This window comes from Megalops cyprinoides, chromosome 3 (genome assembly GCF_013368585.1).
Source record: "Megalops cyprinoides isolate fMegCyp1 chromosome 3, fMegCyp1.pri, whole genome shotgun sequence".
NCBI classification, from domain to species: domain Eukaryota; kingdom Metazoa; phylum Chordata; class Actinopteri; order Elopiformes; family Megalopidae; genus Megalops; species Megalops cyprinoides.
In genome coordinates this window covers 48,740,757-48,762,601 of record NC_050585.1, presented here as the reverse complement: position 1 = coordinate 48,762,601, position 21,845 = coordinate 48,740,757, and the positions used below count along the sequence as shown (strand labels likewise).

The following is a 21,845-nucleotide window of genomic DNA, read 5'->3' as shown; positions in this document are numbered from 1 at the left end:
CTTGTTAAAAGGACCTTCCCTTCCACCTCTCTCTCTCTCTCTGTCTCCCTCTCTCAGAGGTACTGCTGGAATCAGCCATCCTCCATCTTCCCTCTGCCTCTTTTCCCTCCCTTCATCAACCTGTTGAAGAAATACAGCTGCCCAGAGAGAGGGGGATTGAGGAAATCGGTTCAAAGGAGATGTGGAATTTAAAAACAAAAAAAAGAAAAGCAAAGATCAGTCCCAGAATCTCTTTTCCTCCTCCTTTTTTCGGCTCCCAATGGGTTCTTCCACAATGTCCAATATCTTCTTGTTTTCTTTAGAAAAATAGCACGCTTGGGGTTCGTACGTGTGTGTGTGTGTGTGTGTGAGTGTGTGTGTGAGTGTGTGTGTGTGTGTGTGTGTCTGTGTCTGTGTGTGTTGTGACATAGAGAGGGACTGACTGAGTGTCAATTCAAAATGTATTTTTTGGAAGTATCTGTACATGTTGAATGTTGTATGTAATTGATCAATGGTTTCACATGATTTGTACATTTTATGGAAAATGTGTTTGGTCACCTTGCACAATTTCATTTCCTACGATAACAGGAAAGTTCTGCAGGTTTGTCTGAGTGCAACTGTGTACACAATTATGGTTTTGTGTGTGAGTGGTTCAAGTGGACACTATCCCTGTATAGCATACAGTGTGATCCATAGCATAAACACTAGGTGGGTGGGTGGTATTATGTACATTGGTGTGCATTTGTGTGAACTTATATATACTTTCAGACATGTATTATGTACAATGAGGTTCACCATGTATGCATTGTGTCTGTCTTCCTTATCTTTATGTCGCTACAGTGTGTATACAGTGTGTGTACATATTATGTGTACTGGAATGTGAGTTTGATCTGCATATAGCACAGTTGTTTGTGTTTTATGTACTGGACTGTGTGTGTGTGCGTGTGTGTGCGTGTGTGTTTTTTTGGGGGGGGGGGGGGGGGGGGGGGCTGTGTAATTGCAACTCTTCAGTTCCAAATCTTGAGGAAGCTGTCCCAGGATCCAGTGCACACTGCCATGCCATCATCTGTCACACCAAGACAACTGACACGGTTGTCATGGCCGGCCAGTACACCTAAGTGAGCACCAGGGACGGAAAAAAAGAGGAAAAAGGATTCATTCGCAATCAATTTAAGCAACACAAATCATGCCAAAAAAGTTGACTTAAAAATACACTAAATACAAATATGAAAAAATATTTTGATAAAATCTACCATTACATAATCCAAAGCAACCCTTGGTGACAGTCCAGGTGATTAGAGATATGAGTAAACCAGCCAATTTTAATTCCATATATATTGTAGAATCTCATTCAAGAAGACTTGCATTGGTAACAACCTTACAAAGGTACAGTATCAGTCAAAAGTTTGGACACACCTGATTAAGATAAAGGGAAACATGCATTCAAAGACATTTTGATCTAAAGAATTTTTTTCTTAGACAAATATAAATAGTGAAATTGATGCCTATGTATGAATTTCTTTCCAAAAAACTTTAATTAAAAAAAAAAATTTACTTTGAAGAATCTAAAATATAAGATAGTTAAGATGATTTGTTTCACACTTTTTGGTAATTGCGTAATTCCATTTGTGTTATTTAATAGTTCTGACGTGTTTACTATTATTCTAAAATGTATAAAATAATAAAGTAAAGAAAAACCTTTCCATGAACCTTTAACTGGTACTGTATACTTTCTGCCAGTCATTTATACAGGTGGACAAGTGCTTGAGCATGTGAAGAGAACTACCCTTTCTTGCAACAGCAGTGTGCCCTCCTCTTTCACTAAACTTACCCATATCTTTCTCTGGTTGACCTATCCACCAACCTACTGGCTTCCCATACTCTTCTCCACCACCTACCTGCGCGGTCTCCCTTCATGGCGTCCCAGATATTGCAGTTGAAGTCATCGTAGCCGGCCAGCAGCAGCCGGCCGGAGCGGGAGAAGGCCACAGACGTGATGCCGCAGATGATGTTGTCGTGCGAGTAGAGGCTCAGCTCCTGGTCCGCGCGCAGGTCGAACAGCCGGCAGGTTGCGTCGTCCGAGCCCGTGGCGAACGCGCTGCCGTTGGGAAAGAACTGAAAGGACCGAGAAAGAGCGTGTCAAGAGAGTGAAAAGGAGGCACGGGGGTGCAAAAAAAGTGAAAATAATACAATGAAACTGCAAGATTTTTAACAAAACTGACTCTTTATGGTTTCTGCTTGTGTTGTACTCTACTTCACGTGTAAGTCCCTTTGGATAAAAGCGTCTGTAAAATGAATAAATGTAAATGTAAAACTGATTTGGAAAATCTGAAGACTGTCAAATCACCCACCCCCAAACACCCGTCCCACCCCACCCCCTCCACACCCCCACCACCCCCCACTCACACAGACAGCATTGATGTCCGATTCGTGGCCGGTGAAGGTCTGCCGGCACATGCTGTCCCGGATGTCCCAGAGCTTGACCGAGGCGTCACACGCCCCCGACACGAAAGTGCGGGAATCCGGGGACAGGGACAGGCTCATGACATCACCACTGTGGCCCGAGAACACCGTGGTCTGCTGGCCCGTTTCAATGTCCCACAATGCACTGGGGGAGACAGTCGGAACCACACAGAACAAACATTCATTTGGACTCTCAAGACCTCCCCAGTCCTGGCCCTGGAGGACTACATTCCTGCACATTCCCCTGTTGTGCTTAACCGTCACTAATTTAGGATCCTAACATCACAAGGTGCATCCTCTCCAAAAAAAAAACTAGAAAGGCTACAATTATCACCCCCATAAAGGATCTAATGATATCAACAATTAAACAAGCTCACTTAGCGCAAATGCACCTTTGAGTGTGATCTTCTGAGTGTACTAAAGGTCTATGAGGTGGCCAAGGCTTCTGACTTGTAAACTTGCAAAATGAAGTGAAGACAGATGAGCTGCTCATGAGGAACTAATACCTGCAGAAATGTGACCCTCCAGTTCCAACGTACAGAAAGACAGACTAGCTGGGCCTTTAATAATATAAAACATTACTGATATAACAGCCAATCTGTCAGTGATTATCTTTATTTTTGTTGTTAGTATTATACTAACTTCAAAATATATAAATAATATCTAAAATATGCTAACAAACAATACACAAACACATGGTAAATTATTTACTGCAAATATATTATCCCAAATATTACTTAAATGGCTAAAAAATGACAGAGAGACTGACTTACCATGTTGTGTCTCCTGAACTGGTAATGATTTGATTGTCATCGATAAAACGACAGCAGGACAGGTAACCTGATAAACAGACACACAGACAAATAAAGTGGCAAGTCACCCAGCCGTTCTGTTTATGCAAAGGCTGGGGAGGCTTTCACTGACTCAAATTTCTGCCACTCAGAGACAGACAGCAAGGGACACCTGAGAATACACTGCATTTAGAAAATGACAATGAGTCATTGAATCACAATGACTCTCTCGCAAGCGTATAAATTGTATATCGTACTGTCGAAAAGGCGGACCATTCGTGAATTAAGATGTTCAGATTTAAACGCTGACAGCAAAAGAGGGAGAGCTTCACTCTCTGCAGCGTGTTCTGACTGCGTGCTCATCACATGCTGCACCAACAGCCTTTTCACCCACTCTGGTCTTCCCAGTCCTGAACCTGCCTCTCTCTCTCTGATCCATTTACTTGTTCCATCACAGTCACTAACATCACAGTCACTAACTCATACGGAATCCACGCCCAGTCTGTTTTGCACGCCATGTAAAAGTAAGTGCAGCTCGAACAAAAACACTGTGGCAGCTAACATTCACGCTCTCTCCGGTCACAACAGCACTGCCATTTTATGTGGGGTGAGTCAGGTGGGGCACACCGATCACCTCACTCAGGGCCACAACAGTTTAGAAACACTAATGGAGTCATTCAGGTTGGGTACTTTGTAAAGTGGGCAGAAAATTAATCCCACAAGGAACTCAACTTGCACAGGGAATAGCCGTAATGTCAGCTGAGCTCGCCTGACTGGTTTCAATTAAGCTTTCCTGTAATTAATTATCCCCTTTAATAAAAGCCAGCCTGGCTTAGCGCTGTGACACTCTGTCTCAGAGGAGCAGCTGTTTGTGGAGTTTCAGAAACTGACAAAACACACCTGTCCTCATGGAAGCTGTGTGTGGGTCTAACCTAAAGACAAACACTCCTGTCAAAATGATTTGATGCCAGGGATAATATGGGTTGCCCCTGATGATTTGAAACTCCAATCACTATACCAGGGTTTTTTAATTCTCTGAATATGTGTCGCAGGAACAGGTCACACCTGATTTTCTTAATCAATGTGTAACAAATGGCTCAGACTGGGTGAACACAAAGGTGCAAAGAGTCCACTCTTCACAAATGTCATCCAGCATCAGAAGACCTGAAAGTTTTATATGCAACATTCTCTGTCTGTTACACAGGTATGAGATAAACCACAAGATAGATTATGATATGAAATGAAAAAGCTCCATAGTCCTCTTGAGCTCATATCGAAAGGGGAGAACTAACATAAGACATCTATTCCTCAGTCAAATATCAGCCTCTCATTAAGTTGCTAGGGTGTAAGGAAGGAACCCCCCTTAAAATCACACCCCACTTTAAATCCCTCATTTGCTTTGCATGACACAGGTGGTCTTATGCAGACTGTATGGTATTATGCAGGCTGTGCACTGTCTGTATGGTATTATGCACACTGCACACTGTATGTATGAACGTGCTGGTACCTGTGTGTCCCGGCAGTTCTCTGCTGACCCTCACATTGCCTTCTCGAGTCTTCAGGCTGTAGATGGAGCAGATGTTGTCCAGGCCTCCGCAGGCCACATAGTTACCAGAGGGGGCGTATGAACACGTCATCACCCAGGAGGAGCGCAGTGGAATTGCATGCATCTGGGGGCGGGGCGGACAGACGAGCAGAAAGACACACAGAAGCATTGGTGCTGTGAAAAACTCCACTGTGTTACACATCCAAACTGTCCTTTTGGGCTAAAAGGTGTAACACCAAAAACCAAAAAAAAAACTTATGCATATTCATCTAGTGACACGTAACATTTTCTGTGAAGCTTTGGGCTTCCATGTAACACATCCTTTTCATTTACATTTACATTTACGTTTACGTTTATTTATTTAGCAGATGCTTTTATCCAAAGCGACTTACGAAAGTGCATACAGTAAGTATAGCGACCGTACGGGGACAGGATGTGTACAGTTCCACAATGAGACAGTTCTCAGCTGAGAGCAAGGTCTGTTTGAGGACACAGTACTATCAGATTTGTACAACTACAGCGTATAGGGCAGCTAATTCAATTTCAATTTTCAATTTTCAATTTTCATTTGTTTCCTAACCTCCTAAATGAATAGGGCTGTCTCAGACTTAGTTTTGGGTTTCTCAAAAGCCACTAAAAGGAATGCAAAATGAGCTCTCTCGTTACTCGACTTGCACACGTAGACAGTGTGTTACCTTGTTAGTGGTGTAGCTGTCCCAGATGATCAGTTTCCCATCCTGGGAGGCACTTACCAGCAACCTGCAGAAACAGAGACACTCAGATATAGGTCTGTGCTGGAGGGGTGGGAAATTGGGGTACACGACCCACAGCAGCTTGACTAGCTTTCCACTGCCAAAGTTACCATTCAACTCAGAAGCACTGAACGGGCTTAAGAAATTTGGTGCTGGATTCATCAAGTTCATACCTCAGGAGAGCGGCATAATCAGTGCAAGATACCAAACTTCACACTGGTTTGTGAAACCCAAAAATTCAGAAATTAATTCATTATTATTATTAGCATTTAGCAGATGCTCTTATCCAGAGCAACTTACATAGGTTACAATTTTTTACATGTTACCCATTTATACAGCTAGATATTTAATGAGACAAATAAAGATAGACAGACTTAGGGCTGGGATCAGCACCCAACTCCTTCAGGATTTAAGCAGTGAGGACGAGAGGCTCCTGAACCAAGCACCGTGGGCTTGAATCCAAATTGGATATACAAGATAAGAGTAAGAGTAATGGATGTATAGAATGCTTATGTATTTCCTATGAAGAATGCAATAAGTGGGGCATACACACCTGGAGTCAGAGCCCCAGTGCATAGCGTAGATCTTGGCCAGGTGTCCACGGAGGGTGCGTCGTGTCCGCATCTGAATCCGCCCCACGGGGTCTAGACCCGCTGTTATCTAACCCCCACCCACACAGTTTTGCATACACACAGACACGTACCACACACACACACACATCACACACACACATATGCACACACACATAGAAAAAAGTCAAAAAGAGACAATGAAATTCCGCACCAATGTTTAGTTTGTGAAATAGTTTGTGAAGACCACTGTTGCACATAACTTCACGTTTTATCATGAAAGAGCAAAAAAAACAGCAGTAAGATACAGAACGATTTATTCTACCATTTATCTGCTGCTGCTAATCATGTCTGTCCCAACTGTCCATCACACTTGATATTAACCATCTGGACACTGTGATAAGAGAATAGTTTTTATCTTACTGACTATGTTGCTCAATACACATATTCTGTATGTGGGAGGAACATCTATGTCTGGGCTCAGAAATTTCCATTCAACTGTACTACAAAGAATTTTCAAAATAAGTTATAATCATTCTAATTCCAAAAATGATGGTACAAATGTGCATTTGCACTTCTTCATTAACTAACAGTTGTAACGCATATCTTGAGAACAATATTCTGCAGCTCGGTCTGTAAGAGAACTGGAACAGGAAACAGGACTTCCAGATGACACGTTCTATCTCGCAGAACCACAGTGCCTAGGTGTGAAGCCTACCTGCGTCAGGGTGGAGTCCCCACACGCTTTCCTTGCATCCTGAAAAAGAGAATCACACACAGTGTGAAAGACATCAGGGGTGGGAACGATATTTCCACACCACTCCCTCCTTCTCTCTTTCTTTACACCCCTTCATAACTCCCAGCCCTGATGTAATCATTCGCCCGGTGTCTTTTCCTATTCCTCTCATTTCCACGGCACTTCCTCTCCAAGCTCTCCATTTTAAGCCCGCTGCCTTGTTGTAGCAGATGCATGATGTGCTGTTACAATCGAACTTGATTTGAACTCGAATGCTATACTGCTGTCTAATGAGAAATGGATTTAGGGTTATTGTAATATTTTACATATTTTACAGTCCTGTTCCAATGATATTTTGTTTACATTTTTTCCATTTTATGGTTTCCATGGTTGCTGCAACAGTAAATAGCCAAGCACTGGGGGAACAAGTCACACCTGGCTTGTATCACCCAAGTAAGTCCAGTGAACCCCTAAAATATTATAAACTTTAAGTGTCATTTTCTATATATGGACACTATAAGAAGATTATATATATAATCTCCTATATGTTTTGATTGTGTGGTGTTACTTTGTGTCAAAGGGGTTGTAAATATGAAGATATATTTTAATCCAATCCAAAAAACAGCCGCTATCTTGTTGTAACAAACATTTTGTTTACACTAGGATAGTAAGTGAGCAGTTGTTTTATTATACAGGTCTAATATTTGTTATGACCATTTCTTATTATTTAATTGATTGAATTTTAATACTGAGACTGGGCTTGTACGCCCCAGAGATCCTAAGTGCGTTTGAATGAGCAATAAATCTGATCATCTGGTTGAATCATCACCAGTGTCTGCCCGTCTTCGTTGGAGTCAACACTAGATAGCTACCACCATTCAACAGCACAAGACACAATGCAGAGATTTTACTATCACTACAGGCCATTGGGGGGGGTTATGAATTTTAGAGGACTGACAATGAAGAAAGGAATTTTATGTTGTTTAATGTTAAAGGAATAGTCCACCCCCGCTATATTTAGCGCCATTTAAATGTAGCAGTTACACTTGCATTGCTCTCAAAAGGCTTTCTGAATTCGTATGTGATTCGAATAGGATTTCAGTGCCATGCCAATGCCAAGAAGGTCTCACTCTTATCTGGTTCCTCAGTTGCTCCGCCTCCTGGCGCAGCTGCTCCAGCTCACTCATTGTTGATTGGTCTCCTGCTTGTCCCTCCTACCACAGCTCAGCCAATCTGCAAACTGAACGGAGGGGGGAGGAACATGTTGAAATAAAGGCTATAACAGAATCAACAACAGCCTTTACTGAGTATAAGTAAATCATCAGCATGGCTCCAGGGACTAGTATCTACATAAAACTATGTTTGATTGTTACTTATTCCCTTATGCACAAAGACCTCTGATACTGTGACCTCTGGCAAACTTTTTTTCAACAACTCTTCCAATTCTTACTGGCTTTCAGGCATTCAACAGGGAGCCTGGGGCCAATCAAAGTTGAATGCATTGAGTGTTTGTTACACAGAAAATTACACCCATACACGACAGGGCTGAAACCAAGAAATACAGACATTTAGCAGAGACCAGTCAAAATATGATATGGCCTCGGAGACATCAGACTCCCTTTTCACACTTTCTGCAATTCCTGTCACTGATTAAGTCCAGATCAAGATATTGCTGGGTGTCATGACACTGCTGATTTGAACCCAACTATCAATTAGTCTGATCATCCTGTGCACCAATTAGTCTGATCATGCCGTGCATCTTTTGAAATGCAATCATTTCGAAAGAAAAAGAGCTGATTTTAGAATGGTCACAATAGCGTTACTGTGGGAGACCACTGTAGTAGCAATCAACTGGGACTGGGGCAAAACTGCACTGTATTGTACAAGAATGGGATTGGGTCAGATGATGGATAAATTAGTCCTACCTGAAACTAAATGCTGTATTCACAGTAAAGGTTTGTGGACACTGCACATAAAAGACATCGTACGCTAATCTGTGTGTTTGCGACAGAAAATACAGCAGTGATGGGTTTTACTGTCTGTCATGTAATCTGTAATCTGATGTAATCTGGATAACAGTGTCGCTTCTAAGACGTTAAACCATAAACCCCTTAAAAACAGAAATGAGATCAGGATTTTAGCAGGCGGGATTAAATAAAGATGCAATGCTCTGTGTGTGTGTGTGTGTGTGTGTGTGTGTGTGTGTGTGTGTGTGTGTGTGTGTGTGTGTGTGTGTGTGCGCGTGTGCGCGTGTGCGCGTGTGCGCGTGTGCGCGTGTGCGCGCCTGCGTGCGTGTGTGAGAGAGAGACAGAGCAACCATCTATGTGCAAAAATGTGTTGGTAAAAAGTCACGATTGTAAGTACAGACAAAGTTCAAACCTCGAATGGATTCTTTTAAGGAACCATGGATTTCGTTTAATGCACATACCCAGCGGTGCTTTAGCTCTGATTAACTGAGCAGATAATGAAGACACAGGAGAAGGAGGATACCCAGAAAGCGTGATGGAGGTGTTGTACAAACACTTTGGTATCATTCCATAAAGTTATTTTAAAACAGTTCAAATCAGACAATAAGTAAAAAAAAAAAAAAAACTAATCAGTTCTGACCAAATTATCAAGCCATAGAAGTTTTTAAGGACAACTACAGCCGCTCTACATTCAATCTTGGAAAATGATCCCTAGGGAAAGAGCACTATTGGACACACTGTGCCCACACTAAATAAATGGCCATTAGAAGGCGGATATATGAATGCTTATTCACAGTCTTACATTTTCACTTTTCCAACTGAACAAATCTAGATAGATTTTAAAACTGCCAGTTGTGTTTTCTGTACATGCTGCAGTAACAGACACATGACGCTACAAATTCCAAGACTTCCTCTCTTACCTTCTCCTCTCGGTATTAGTGTGAAAATCTGTTTCGGATTTTATCTGCCTTATTCCCACTATTGCTTTTCGAAGCTCATATGAAATCTGTGGTCAGAAAACATGTGTTTCCGCTCAGTTCTCACTTATGACGCCCACACTTATCACTGTCCCAATTTTTACATTCAAGTTATTTACAGGCATCTGATCTCCATCACACGACAAGTGTTTAGGATCACTTATGAAAGATACCAAAATGTAAAAGCAAGAACCATGCTACATTACATTTGATTAGCAGACATTTGTTTAGCAGCTCTTGTCCAAGAATGACTTACATATCTTAACATCTTAATATGTTACCCATTACACTGATATTTACACAGTGCCTTAATCAAGGAACTCAACCACCAGGAAATCAAACCTCAGGATTAACAGCCCTACCCCTTACCACTGTGCCAACATGCCCTGTTGGTATCTGATGACATTACAAATGTTACTCGGTCGACACTTTACTTTACACATTCTTTTATAGCATTATATATTTATATTATATTTTTAACTGTGACAGGGCATAATTTTGGCACGTACGTTTTTACAGTTGAATTCACAACAGAACTATGACTTCACATTTGTATCATTTATTATTTTCTGTTTGCAACAAAGGGTGTCACAGATAAAAATCTTACCTCCCGGTCATATGATTTGAAAACAAAAGAATGATGTACATCTACATCTTCTGCATGTAGAAACTAAACAAACACTTACAGTGATATATGTATTTATTCATATTCCTGACTAGACCTGTAAGAAAAAAAGTACATATTGGATCTTTTTTCCGCTTACATTTCTTAAGATTAGATTAGATTATTGGCATTTAGCAGACACTCTTATCCAGAGCAACTTACATCTGTGAGTTTTTTTCATAATGTTATCCATTCATACAGCTGGGTATTTACAGAGGCAATTATGGGTTAAGTACCTTGCCCAAGGGTATAGCAGCAGGGCCCCACTGGGGAATCAAACCTGCAACCTTTCGGTTACAAGTCCTGCTCCTCAACCACTGTACACTGCCGCCTTAAATTATACTTCAGTCTTACAGGCACCGCATGGACCAAATTCAGATTCATGAATAATGAAGTTTACTCTATAAAACAAGGGGGTCAAATTAATTCACACCTTTAAGGAATATTTAGAACAGCATCTGATAAAGGGCACACCATCACCACCATTCTGCTTATTGGAATTGCAGATGAAGCTTATGCAGGGCAGTTATACATCTTATGCAATACAGTAGCTCTCTGTTTGTCTGTGGTAAAAAAAGGCATGAAATTCATCTGTAGCATACATTAAGGTCAGAGACCTCTCTTACAACTGCAGGTAAATGGTCTCCACAAGCTGGAAGGTGGCTACAATTGAACTCACAAAAAAAAAAACTGTGTGCAATCCTATTACACTGTAGTGTCCATTATTAAGAGGGCTACTGGTACCGTGACAAACCCTCTCAGGAGGAGGATGCATACCTATGTGATCAAGTGTTTTGGGAGGCTGCCAATCCAAATGCAATAGGTACAGATTTCCTGAACAAGCCTGCATCTTCAGGTTACACAGTGTAAAAGAGATCTTGCAATTTTGCATGCATGAAAGTTCAGGGCCAGGTTCTGAGCCACACAGAAATAGTTAACTGAGTACAAAACAAATGTTTTCAACTGATCTCAGTCTCCATACCTCAGTACCTGTTTACTTCAGAATGTAGGTACCACCATTTTCTAACACTTGTAAGCAATAATATCCAGTAAATGTCCAGAATGTATTTTTTTCCATTTATAGCATGTTTTTGTTTGTATTTAGTCAGAGGTATTAATAAATATGTAGGACAGGACACTGTAAATACAAACAAATATATCCCTTTCTGCATTATCAAAAAGATATTGGACTCAGTAATTCAAACCAAGAGTCAGACTAATACAAAACAAAGGTTTTGCATGCTGACATAGGCCCATTCAAAACCATCCCTATGCCATACAAACTGTCTGTGTTGCTTTCAATACCACAGCTACTTTGCAGAAAATTTGCATTGTAGCTGTTCTGTATTGTGAGTGATTTCTATGTTCCTTTTGTTTTACACAAGCTACAGAAGTTTATTGTCATTATTGACTGACACAGAAATACACATACGTGCATGTAATTCTGTGTGTGAAGAAACTGCCATCTAAAACATGCTGGCTAACTTTCACAGCATATAAAACTATTTTGTTTCGGGCAGACGAAACCTTGATATTAGCATTACACCACACTGGCATGTAGTGGTGTTTTTAAAGTCCTCCATACACAACCATCCACTGCAGAGAGCAATTAGCTGGATCCTCATTCTCTGGGGGGACCTCCAACCACATGGATTACACACCACTAATGGAAGGCGACAGGGGGGGAATGAGTCGGTCCCAGTCTCATTGCACTGTTGCTCAATTAGGCAATAAAGCACAAAGAGAGTACAGGTGAGAGGCACAGGAAGTCATCGCCTGCTGGCATCTAAGTGATTTCTTTGTTTATTTCGATAAATACCAAAGTAATGTCCACGAGTGCACCATGCAGATTTGTGGACTGCATCACAAAGACACACAAAGGTTCTACACGCACATACAGCCACCCACACAAACAATGTGTGCACGGTCAGAAAGACGAATATGTTGTAAATTACACAATTGTGTAGCTACGTCTTTGCAATGTTTAAGAAGCGGGACAAGAACCACAGACTCAAGTGCAGGTGCTCAGGCCACAGGGTTTTAAGTTACTTCTCAATAAGATATTGATTTATAGCTGTAAACGGTAAATTAATTGACTTCAACCCCATCACTGACTTATCAATGAACAATTGCGGAAAGATCAGCAACACCCCTAAATCGGAGCTTCCCTTCCCTCATGAAGAATCTACGTGTCACGCTACTACGCACGGGTGGCGAAAGTGTTCGTATAACTCTGTGCTACGATCTAGTCATTGGATTTTTTTGCAGGTGACCTCCTACGTCTGGGTGAAATCATAAGCACGGATTTCAAATGGTACACCGAAATTAGCTTCGAAATATCCTGACGCTCACAGGAGTAGGCTATCCAGAGAAATAAAAGGCGTTATTGCCGTCGCGACAAGTATGTGCGGAAATTAACTTTCACAAACTAGTAGTGCAGCTACAAAACTGGTGGTTCAGTGGTGCTTGCACATTTATTCTCCAGGATGGTGCCGAAGGACCTTGTTTTCAGACGTAAACTTAAGTGGAATTACCATGGTTTAACGTAACGCAAGTACTGGATAGTATCGGTAATTGCTGCGATATTGTCGTTGTCACGGTAGCTAAGAAAGAGGAGGTGCGGAGGCTGACAGAACGCGAGAGCGTAAAAACTAGGCCCAAGGATGCGTTTCATAGTTTGCTAAAGAGAGCCTGTACTTGTCGTTTCAGTCACATAACACTGTAACCATTTATCCATAACACAGATAAAGTAAGCGGAATGCTAGGTGTGACCGCAAACAGTCTTTTCGATATCCTTTCTAACCTTAGCTTGCTATTTAAGAGATGCAACATCGCTGACTACTTGCTATTTTGTAAACAGGATGTAGCCTCCTCTACGCGCCATGAGTAGTGTCATTTCGATGCAATATCAGAAATGCTCAGACACCGTCAAATGGACTGAATAGTTAACTTACTGTCCTATCGTCGTTGGCAACCATCTCTCATAAATTTAATCGATTACCCTATATCTGCATCGTATTTGTTTGGACGATGTCTACCTAGCAAGGGCATACTATTTGATACAACACTCATATGAACACAATAATAATTGTAAATAAGTTTCACGGATGCCGTATGAACGTGTGGCCCCACCCGTTACATACTGGATACATCTTCATGTTAAACGTCAGTATTGGGAAGATTTGCTGAATGTATTTGTATCTGTAAGCGATACATCATCGCATAACAGTTCTGTCGGTAGTTGTATTTATCCGATCTTTTTTGTGTTCTCGTTAGCGTTTACATCGTCAAGCATCTTCTAAAGGCCTGTAAGCCCCGTTAGTACAGGGATTATAGGTCAGGGTAAACCAGGGTAAGCCAAAACCATCAGATACTGCCATCAAGACACAACATCTCAAAGACAGATGCACGGACGATGGCCTTGCAATAGCAGTATGTTACGCCGATTTAATAACTACGGTATCGTAAAAAAAAAAAATCACAATAACCAGACAGCCAGCTACCACCACAGTTCAGTCTTCTGCAGGGCAACATCACCGTAAAAATGCAAGGCCAGGATCTATCAAATCAATTTTACCGTCCGTGTGCCCCAATCAAAAAGGGGACAGGAAACCCACTGGTACATAGCATTCTAATTACTATTCAAACGCATACGTTTTCATATTTACATCAGATATGGCCAGCTATACAAATCAACTTTGCAGTTTATCATAAATACAGAAATTGCACAGCCCACAATTAGAACAGAAAGATAGCAACTAACGGTGCTGCATTAAGTACCTCCATTGCCACTTCATTGACCAAACTGTCAGCTCAGAATTTTTCAATGTTGACCGTGTTTGCTCACATTCAACAAATAAATACTACCGTCGATGATTACAGAACAAATAGTCTGTAGTCGCTAGAATTCCAAAAAAGAAATACATATATTACATCACATTTAATGGGTGTAAGCGAATTAGTGGAGATTACTAGCCAATTATATCAGCACAAATCTTTTTAGCGAAAATGTTTAAACGATAGCTACCTGTTTATTACTTGAATCTGTCCGGTGTGGTGGTTGATCTGTTTGTTTAAAAAGACTAGTATGCGATATTTAAATGGCTAAGGCATACAACTGGTCCTTATTCCTTGGTCCTTTTGAAAATGATATACAAAAAATTTGGAATTTCTCAGTAGTTCAGTGCTTTCAGTTTCTTATTCCCCTCCGCGAATATTGGCTTTTTTCAACAAGCAAAAAATACATATTAGCCTATATAGGTTTTAAAAAGAAATGCTGCGAGATCATCTATTTTTGATTGGGCCTCTTCAAAAGATGAGAGACAAGCTGCTGTATTCCCTTCTCCTCTTCAGAAAATATGTTTTTTTAAAAACTCCAGTAGACTTTGGGGTGTATAAAAGAATGTTCGTAAGGCAGTCCTCGTAAAAACCTACAGTCTTCTGCAGAAATCAGTCCAAGCACCAAAGAGAATTCACAAAGATTCTTTTTGTGGTTAATAAATGCTATCTATGCCTTCGTTTTCGTTCCGTTTGTGTTTCGTGATCCTTCGCTTCCTTCCTCCCTTGCTAGTTCGCTGTTCTCCCTCCCTCTCGACTGTTCCTCGCTCCGTTATGTCCGTCGCCTTCTTGTCCAAAAAGGAGCAACTGAATAAATCGCCAAACACCGAAAAAGGTTAGGGGTTAGGGCTAGGGCGCTTTAAAGGTAAACATAAAATAAAAACTAACTTGCAACCAAAAGCTACTTATCTTGCCGGTGGAGCAGGAAACACACCTATTAGTGCAATAAATAAAGACAGAATGGTTTAGCTAATAATTAAGCATATATTTACACACGCAGCTGTACGTTATATATAAATACATACATGCACGCACACATACAGGTCAATCTTAATGATTATGCGAATGTAACCATACGTTCAGCGCTACCGATGGCTCGCTTAAGCACGATTCAACCACACCCATTTACAGAGAGACCGTACCATTACTCAACACCCCTCCAGTCCATAGGACTGAGGAGGTGGGGTTATGAGGGAAGTCAATAAGACTCACGGCACAATTTGGCTTTTACAGTCATCCGGGTATACTTATTGGGAAGAGTATGGCAAATAAAAACCACCTAGATCTTCATAAGGCAGGTATATGACTTATTTTCCTATGTTTTTGAGCAAACTGTGTTTGATCCCTTATAAAGAATTTGCTGTCGTTTTTTTCTGACTTTATTTCGCAACGGACTGAGCACGCATGGTTTGTCAGCCGCCGGAGACTGAATAATCACGTGGCTGCTAGTACTTGGACCTAGCGACAGACAGCATGAAGATGACATTAGATTTGCCAACAAATCAGTCCTAACAATTTTCAAAGCAATTTTCCACACGTTCTCCATTTCCTTTAACCTTCAAGTAGTTTATTCCGCCACTGATTATGCGGGCTTTGTGCTACTTGCACATGCATGTTGCAGGCATTACGTTCAAAGGTGCAGTTTGAACTGCAACAACCAGAAGGTTACGAAATTGTTTCTTCACAGGTTTACGACTAAAATGTTTGCTAAACTTGGTTTTAAATGTTTTAGCCTGACTAACACATTATATCTGTTAACATGATGTCAAAAATCCAAACCCTTGCAGCAAACAAGCCTCCTAAAAATTATTTCCCTCGGCGATCCATGGACTCTCCTCCTTACATTCTTTATTTGGAAGAACCACTTTAATACCTATGACCCAATTACACGCTATAGTCACTGTATCTGTTTTAATGAAAGGGTTTTTATGTAAAATAAAGGTAATTAACTATCATGAATCATAAAGTGTTATAAGAATTTAACTTTGTATGATGGCTCATTATTTAGCAGGAGCTTAACATTATTACCATATATTTTAAGATTTACACCTTCTCTCCACACTTTCATGTAGGTACAATGGTAATTAATGTTTTACAGTAATTATCCTAAAGTAGTCTATCCCCAAAGACACAATCCAAAGGGAGCGCTAACACACTCGGCTGATAATTAAATGATGAGTTCTGTTCAAATGGGATTGAGGTTAAGATTGGATTTTTGTGATTAAACAGGAACAGGAAAGTGGTTGTAATGGGTTGAGCCAGAAAGTGTTGCATGCACACATAGCGGGAAACTGGATTTAGTCAATGTAGTTGAGCCAATTGGATGTTATCAGTGGTTCGTTGTGACAATCTGTTGTCTTTCTGTGTCTCCCTTATGCTGTCACTCATACACAAGAGTTAGGATACTCTCACAGGGACTACACAGTCACTTTTGTCACTGATACATGCCTCTAATGGAGCTATATACTCCTCACGGCACTGGATAGACCATATTCAGATATTAATGAGGATTTTAAATCTTGGAAGTGCTAAAACACAACTAGCTGTTGATATCTGAAATGGGACTGGCAAAATTGTGCAATGTTTAGACCAACACAAGTTCATCTGAGCTATATTTATTGCTTTGTGAAATTTGATGCATGTTGCTTGAATACTAGTTAGGGTTTAAGATCCTGTCAGGTTCCAATTGCCATGGCAAGTTTCACGTGAAGGCTACTTCCCCCGCTCCAACTCATAATAAAAATATTAATAACTATTGTGAAATGAATAATAGAATATGTTCTAAACCGATTTGTTTCATAACCGCCTTTGAGTTTAACTATTTGGTACTGCACCCAAAAGGTCCAAACTGTCCAAAAGGATGGGTTTTCACACTTCAGTCACAACACAGCAACTGTTCTTGACATTGGTCATTACTATCTTAGACAAAAATGTCAGAAGGCAATAAAGCACATATCAGTGTAAATTCGGGTATAAGAATATCACAAGTACATCATGGGAGAGATTCTGAGATCAATTAAAACTGCTAAGATAAAGATAAAAGGTCAAGATTTGTTATGCCTATTTCTGAGTATAATGCCTTCTGGATCATATCATCATCACTGGAAATAAATGCTTCCATGCCAGCCTGACTGAAACTACACTCTCATGAAAAGAAAAGCTGAAGACCATAAGGAATATGGGAGAGTAGTTGCAGGTTTTCTATTTCTGTCTGTTTTTCAGTTTTCTTTGTTTTCCAGGTTAGAGGTAGAGAGTGTCAGCTACTGAACTCCTTACCATGAGATGTGCTTCCACATGAAATAGTCTATGTAAATAATGTTAAACAACCACAGAAAGGTTAGCCTGCAAAACCTTTAATCCACCTTTGTAGCTAGTGGGTGTAACAGTAATGTCAGTGTGTGCTTTTTGCTTATTTTCCACATAAACCACCAGTGCTTTATTGCCTTCTGACATTTTTGTCTAAGATAGTAATGACCAATGTCAAGGTTTCTCTAAATTCAGCCAATGTATATGGTATCATCACGCTTTTATGACGTCCCAAAAAATCAGACAGATTCATAGTAGGACCTGCCTGGTTTAGAGCAAAGAAATTTGTGCCTGTTGTGTGGTGGCATGCACACTAGCAAACATTATTTTCCACAAAATTAAGATAGTTTTCCATGGATTCTATTGGAGTAATTCTTTATTGGATGGAGTGTTCAGTTTTTGGTTAGTGCAAATGTTTTGTCAGTTTGGATGATGGGGCTTGAGTCTGTCATGGGCTTAATCAATAATAGCCTACTCTGTTGTGCTGGTCATTGACACCCCCTCTCCCCCTATGAAAAGTCCAGCAATGGTACATCCCACCTGAAAGGTTCTTCAGCAAGCCTCATTAGGGAATGTAGTAAAGGAGGATGGGTTGCCTGGCAACTGCCTTCGCAATGGTTCTAGGTTCTGTATGGGCAAAGAGTTGGACTCGACATAGATCAGTAGGGCTTACACACTGGAACACGAGATACAAGGCAGCCATAAACCCACACACAGACAAATTCAGAGGAGTGAATGTGCACATTCTGGTATAAACATGTACACCACAATTGAAAACACCTCTGCACAACCATACCACATCCAAGCACATCATGACAGAAAAGAAGAAATAAGAATACTCCCAATTTCATGCAGGGGGCAGGTCATGTGATCTAAGCTTGAACCAAATCTGTAAAGTCTACCAATGCATGGAAAACTAGATTCACAAAATGTGTAGTACGTTCAAAGGAATGGTTAGTGTGGTTTTAATTGTGAGTCTGTGTGTGTGTGTGTGTGTGTGAGAGAGAGAGAGAGAGAGAGAGAGAGAGAGAGTGAAATATCATATACCCCTTTGACTTCAGATTCTTGGGTGATCCTATACTTCACAAGTGTCTGGTTAACCTCTTCATAGATACTCTACTGAATAGATATTCAGTATGATGTGCTTAAAAAAGTAAATTCCTTCTACCGTTATTGACTTGATTTGCTGTCCAGTTATGGTTATCCCTGAAGTGACATGACCAGATACAGACCATTCATAGCTAGTGAACCAGCACTAACACAACAGCACCATAATGTGCTATAATCAATATGACAAATGCAGAATTTATTTAAATAATCCTCTATTTGATAGATGTGAATAAATTGGTGAATGACTGGAAGAAACCTGTGGTTAAAGATGTTTTTAGCTATCTACTGTGCACATCAGTATCATTAGGGATTAACTACGTCCTATAACCGTAATGCTGATTGATACTTCTTGTAAATGTGAATGCATTGCAATGTCATCACACAATGGGAGGGAGACGTTAGAACTCAACAAGTGTGAGGAAAAACCAGCATCAAATCTTAGTACCTTTTATACACTGATATGTGCAGTCAGGCTGTTTTTCATTTTTGTTATTTTCATTATATTAGGTGTTTTTATGAAACATTTTCTTTGCCAAGGGACAAAAAATATTTTTGAATCATTTCTCCCTTGTTATGTTACTATATTGTTATTGTCAACAAAATATTCAGATTCAGAGCTAACTGACAGACAGGTCTTCAGATTTCTCCACTTACATCCTTCTTAAATGCCTTGTCATGATAAGCCAGTGTAGAAACTAACCTCTGAAGACAGATAAATTATTAGCTGTGAGACATCATTCTTTCAGAGTTTATTTCAGTAGTATGTTGAATTCTCGAAAAAGTGTGTTTCCAATCTTCGAATCAATACTACACCCATTATCCTAATGGTTTAACATTAAATGTTCTAAACCCAGCTGTTAAAACATTTGCATGTTCATAAAGAGCACTTGACTCCAAAAATGTTTTTACATTATAAAAAAACCCAAATTTGTGTCAAGGTATTATTGTCAGTGAACACATTTCATATTTGTATAATAAAAATGTTGATACAAAGTCATTGAACTGGTTTTAAAGGTCAGACATTCTTTTATTATAGTTAGTACGAATATTCCAGAGCACTGGTAATCACATTAGTCGATACAACATACATCCATACACACCCATCCAACCCAGAGATCAATGGACAGCCTCCAAGCTCTTATGAGCTTATTTCCCAACTGAACATTATTATTTTGGGAGAAAAATAAGAGCCTCTAGCAACTTGCGTAGACATTGCCACACTGCACACACAGAAATGCCAAGCCTAGACAGAAAGGTAATACAACTCCCAAAACAAAGTTCTCCTACAACTATTTATTGACGGTACCCAGCAAGCAATAATTGTTGAAATGTGTTGCCACATCAGGATCCCGCAGCGGAGGTGATTTTGGGGTGGGTCCATGGGTTGGTTTGCAAAGACACTGATGGATTCCTGCCCTGGTCAGGCAACCAAGTGACAAAATGGAAATCTCACAAAGCCTGGCATTCATGCAGAGGGGATGAGTCACGTGGGGGCAACTGGGGTAGTTTGGTAGACACCACGGACCACAGTGGAATGTGATCTATTTCTTTTAAAAGGGTCTAGTTTACTAGCAATGAGGTTCTGACACAAACTCAGGCTGTGACTGGTTACCAGGTGAGGGAAGTGTGATGACGGGTGGTAGAAGAGTGTAAGAGTGTTCTGTCACACAGGAGGAGAACCAGATCACGACAATGCCTTAAATCCTCAGCTCAGTAAATGTGGGCAGAAGGCCCTGATGGCCCATCATGTCAAAAGCCCCAGATAGAGAAAGGACGATCACTGAGGAGGCTTAGGTTGCACATAGAATGTAGAGGGAATTCGTTACAGTGAAGATGGCTGTCTGTCATGCAGACACGGGTCCAGGAAATCATTACGTCAAATAAAACATGATAGTTGTGTATTTCCAGCTTGTTCAGGGGTTTTGGAAAGAAAGGGAAGAAGGGACACCTAGTGGTTATTTTGGACCATTGACGCGTCAAGGATAAGTCTTACTGGGGTAAGTAAGAAAATGCTGTTCTTCAAGAGGCAACCAATTGCGAGGTATTAATTATTTCACTTTTTTGTTCACCTTATCCTGTATGATATGCTTACATGTTTAATTTATTATCCATTTATACAGGTGGACAGTTACTGAAGCGCGCGCCAGCCAAACACAATCAGGATGCAATCAAAGCGTTTTTTCCTTTGCCCAAATGTACTATTACAATGTAGATTACATGCATGGTATCCAGTGTTGAAACACTCCGCAAAACATCAGCTAATCAGGAAGAAAACCCTCTGATTCAACTTCAACTTTTTCAGCTTATCGCACAGAGCAGACATTGTTTGGTTCTGATGTTAACCATCACAGAGAGTGGATGTGTTTATCTTCCTGCAACACCACAGCGAAGACTAAGGGCAATTTTTTTAACCAACGCAAAATGAACTCTGTACAGAGTCGATGATGAAACCTTTGCTACTGCTTCGATATATATATATATATATATATATACGGTCTGTTGAAATTCGACAGAATGTCGTTCGCGGAAAAATCTACATTAGTACAAAAGAAAAGACTGTCCTAAACCTGCGCGCTCAAAAAAAAAAACGTCCCAATTCGAAAGTGACCGCGCAAGTCCATATTTTATGTAACACGACAGAAACACATGCTTGAGGAGGAAGAGGAAGGCTGTTACCTGGGGCCGTTTATGAGCCACACTCCGCCGTCATCATTCTAGCGCCGGGGTTCGTGACGAAACAAGAGCGACTCCAAAAACATTCCACGAAACCATGGAAACGACAGAAGCGGTGGCATTACATCGAAATCGTATCTAACCATGTTGAGAAACATTGCTTACCTAAAAGTAGGTTTTAACACTGCACAACACTGAAAAATCTTGTGGTCCCTCGTAGTGATATATCCCACGAGGACAGTCTTGACAGTAGGGAGGTAAAATTAAATCAATCTCTCGGAAGTAACGTTACATGTGAAATATCAATATGGGCAAATGCGTAAAACATTAACGCAATTGTCCCGCACCCATTAATCACCCGACTAACATTGTATACATTTAATATACATTTAATATCTATACGAATATTAATCAGCTCATAAATCCGTACCCATGGTTTATTAATTTGTACCCTCGATTTATCACTTTGTACCTA

At 40.5% G+C, this 21,845-nt stretch overlaps 1 protein-coding gene across 1 annotated transcript; it reads right to left on the bottom strand.

The window, feature by feature from the left end:
- Window positions 1–960: 960 nt before the first annotated feature.
- On the bottom strand, window positions 961–15,404 carry gnb2 (guanine nucleotide binding protein (G protein), beta polypeptide 2). Its single transcript, XM_036524424.1, has 10 exons — window positions 14,472–15,404; window positions 7,967–8,076; window positions 6,819–6,857; window positions 6,085–6,191; window positions 5,475–5,538; window positions 4,741–4,903; window positions 3,216–3,282; window positions 2,386–2,587; window positions 1,878–2,094; window positions 961–1,093 (listed from the first exon to the last, which is right to left on the bottom strand). The coding sequence occupies exons 2-10, from the start codon at window positions 8,021–8,023 to the stop codon at window positions 987–989; spliced, it is 1,023 nt and encodes a 340-aa protein (XP_036380317.1). The 5' UTR covers window positions 8,024–8,076; window positions 14,472–15,404; the 3' UTR covers window positions 961–986.
- Between the last annotated feature and the right edge of the window lie 6,441 nt (window positions 15,405–21,845).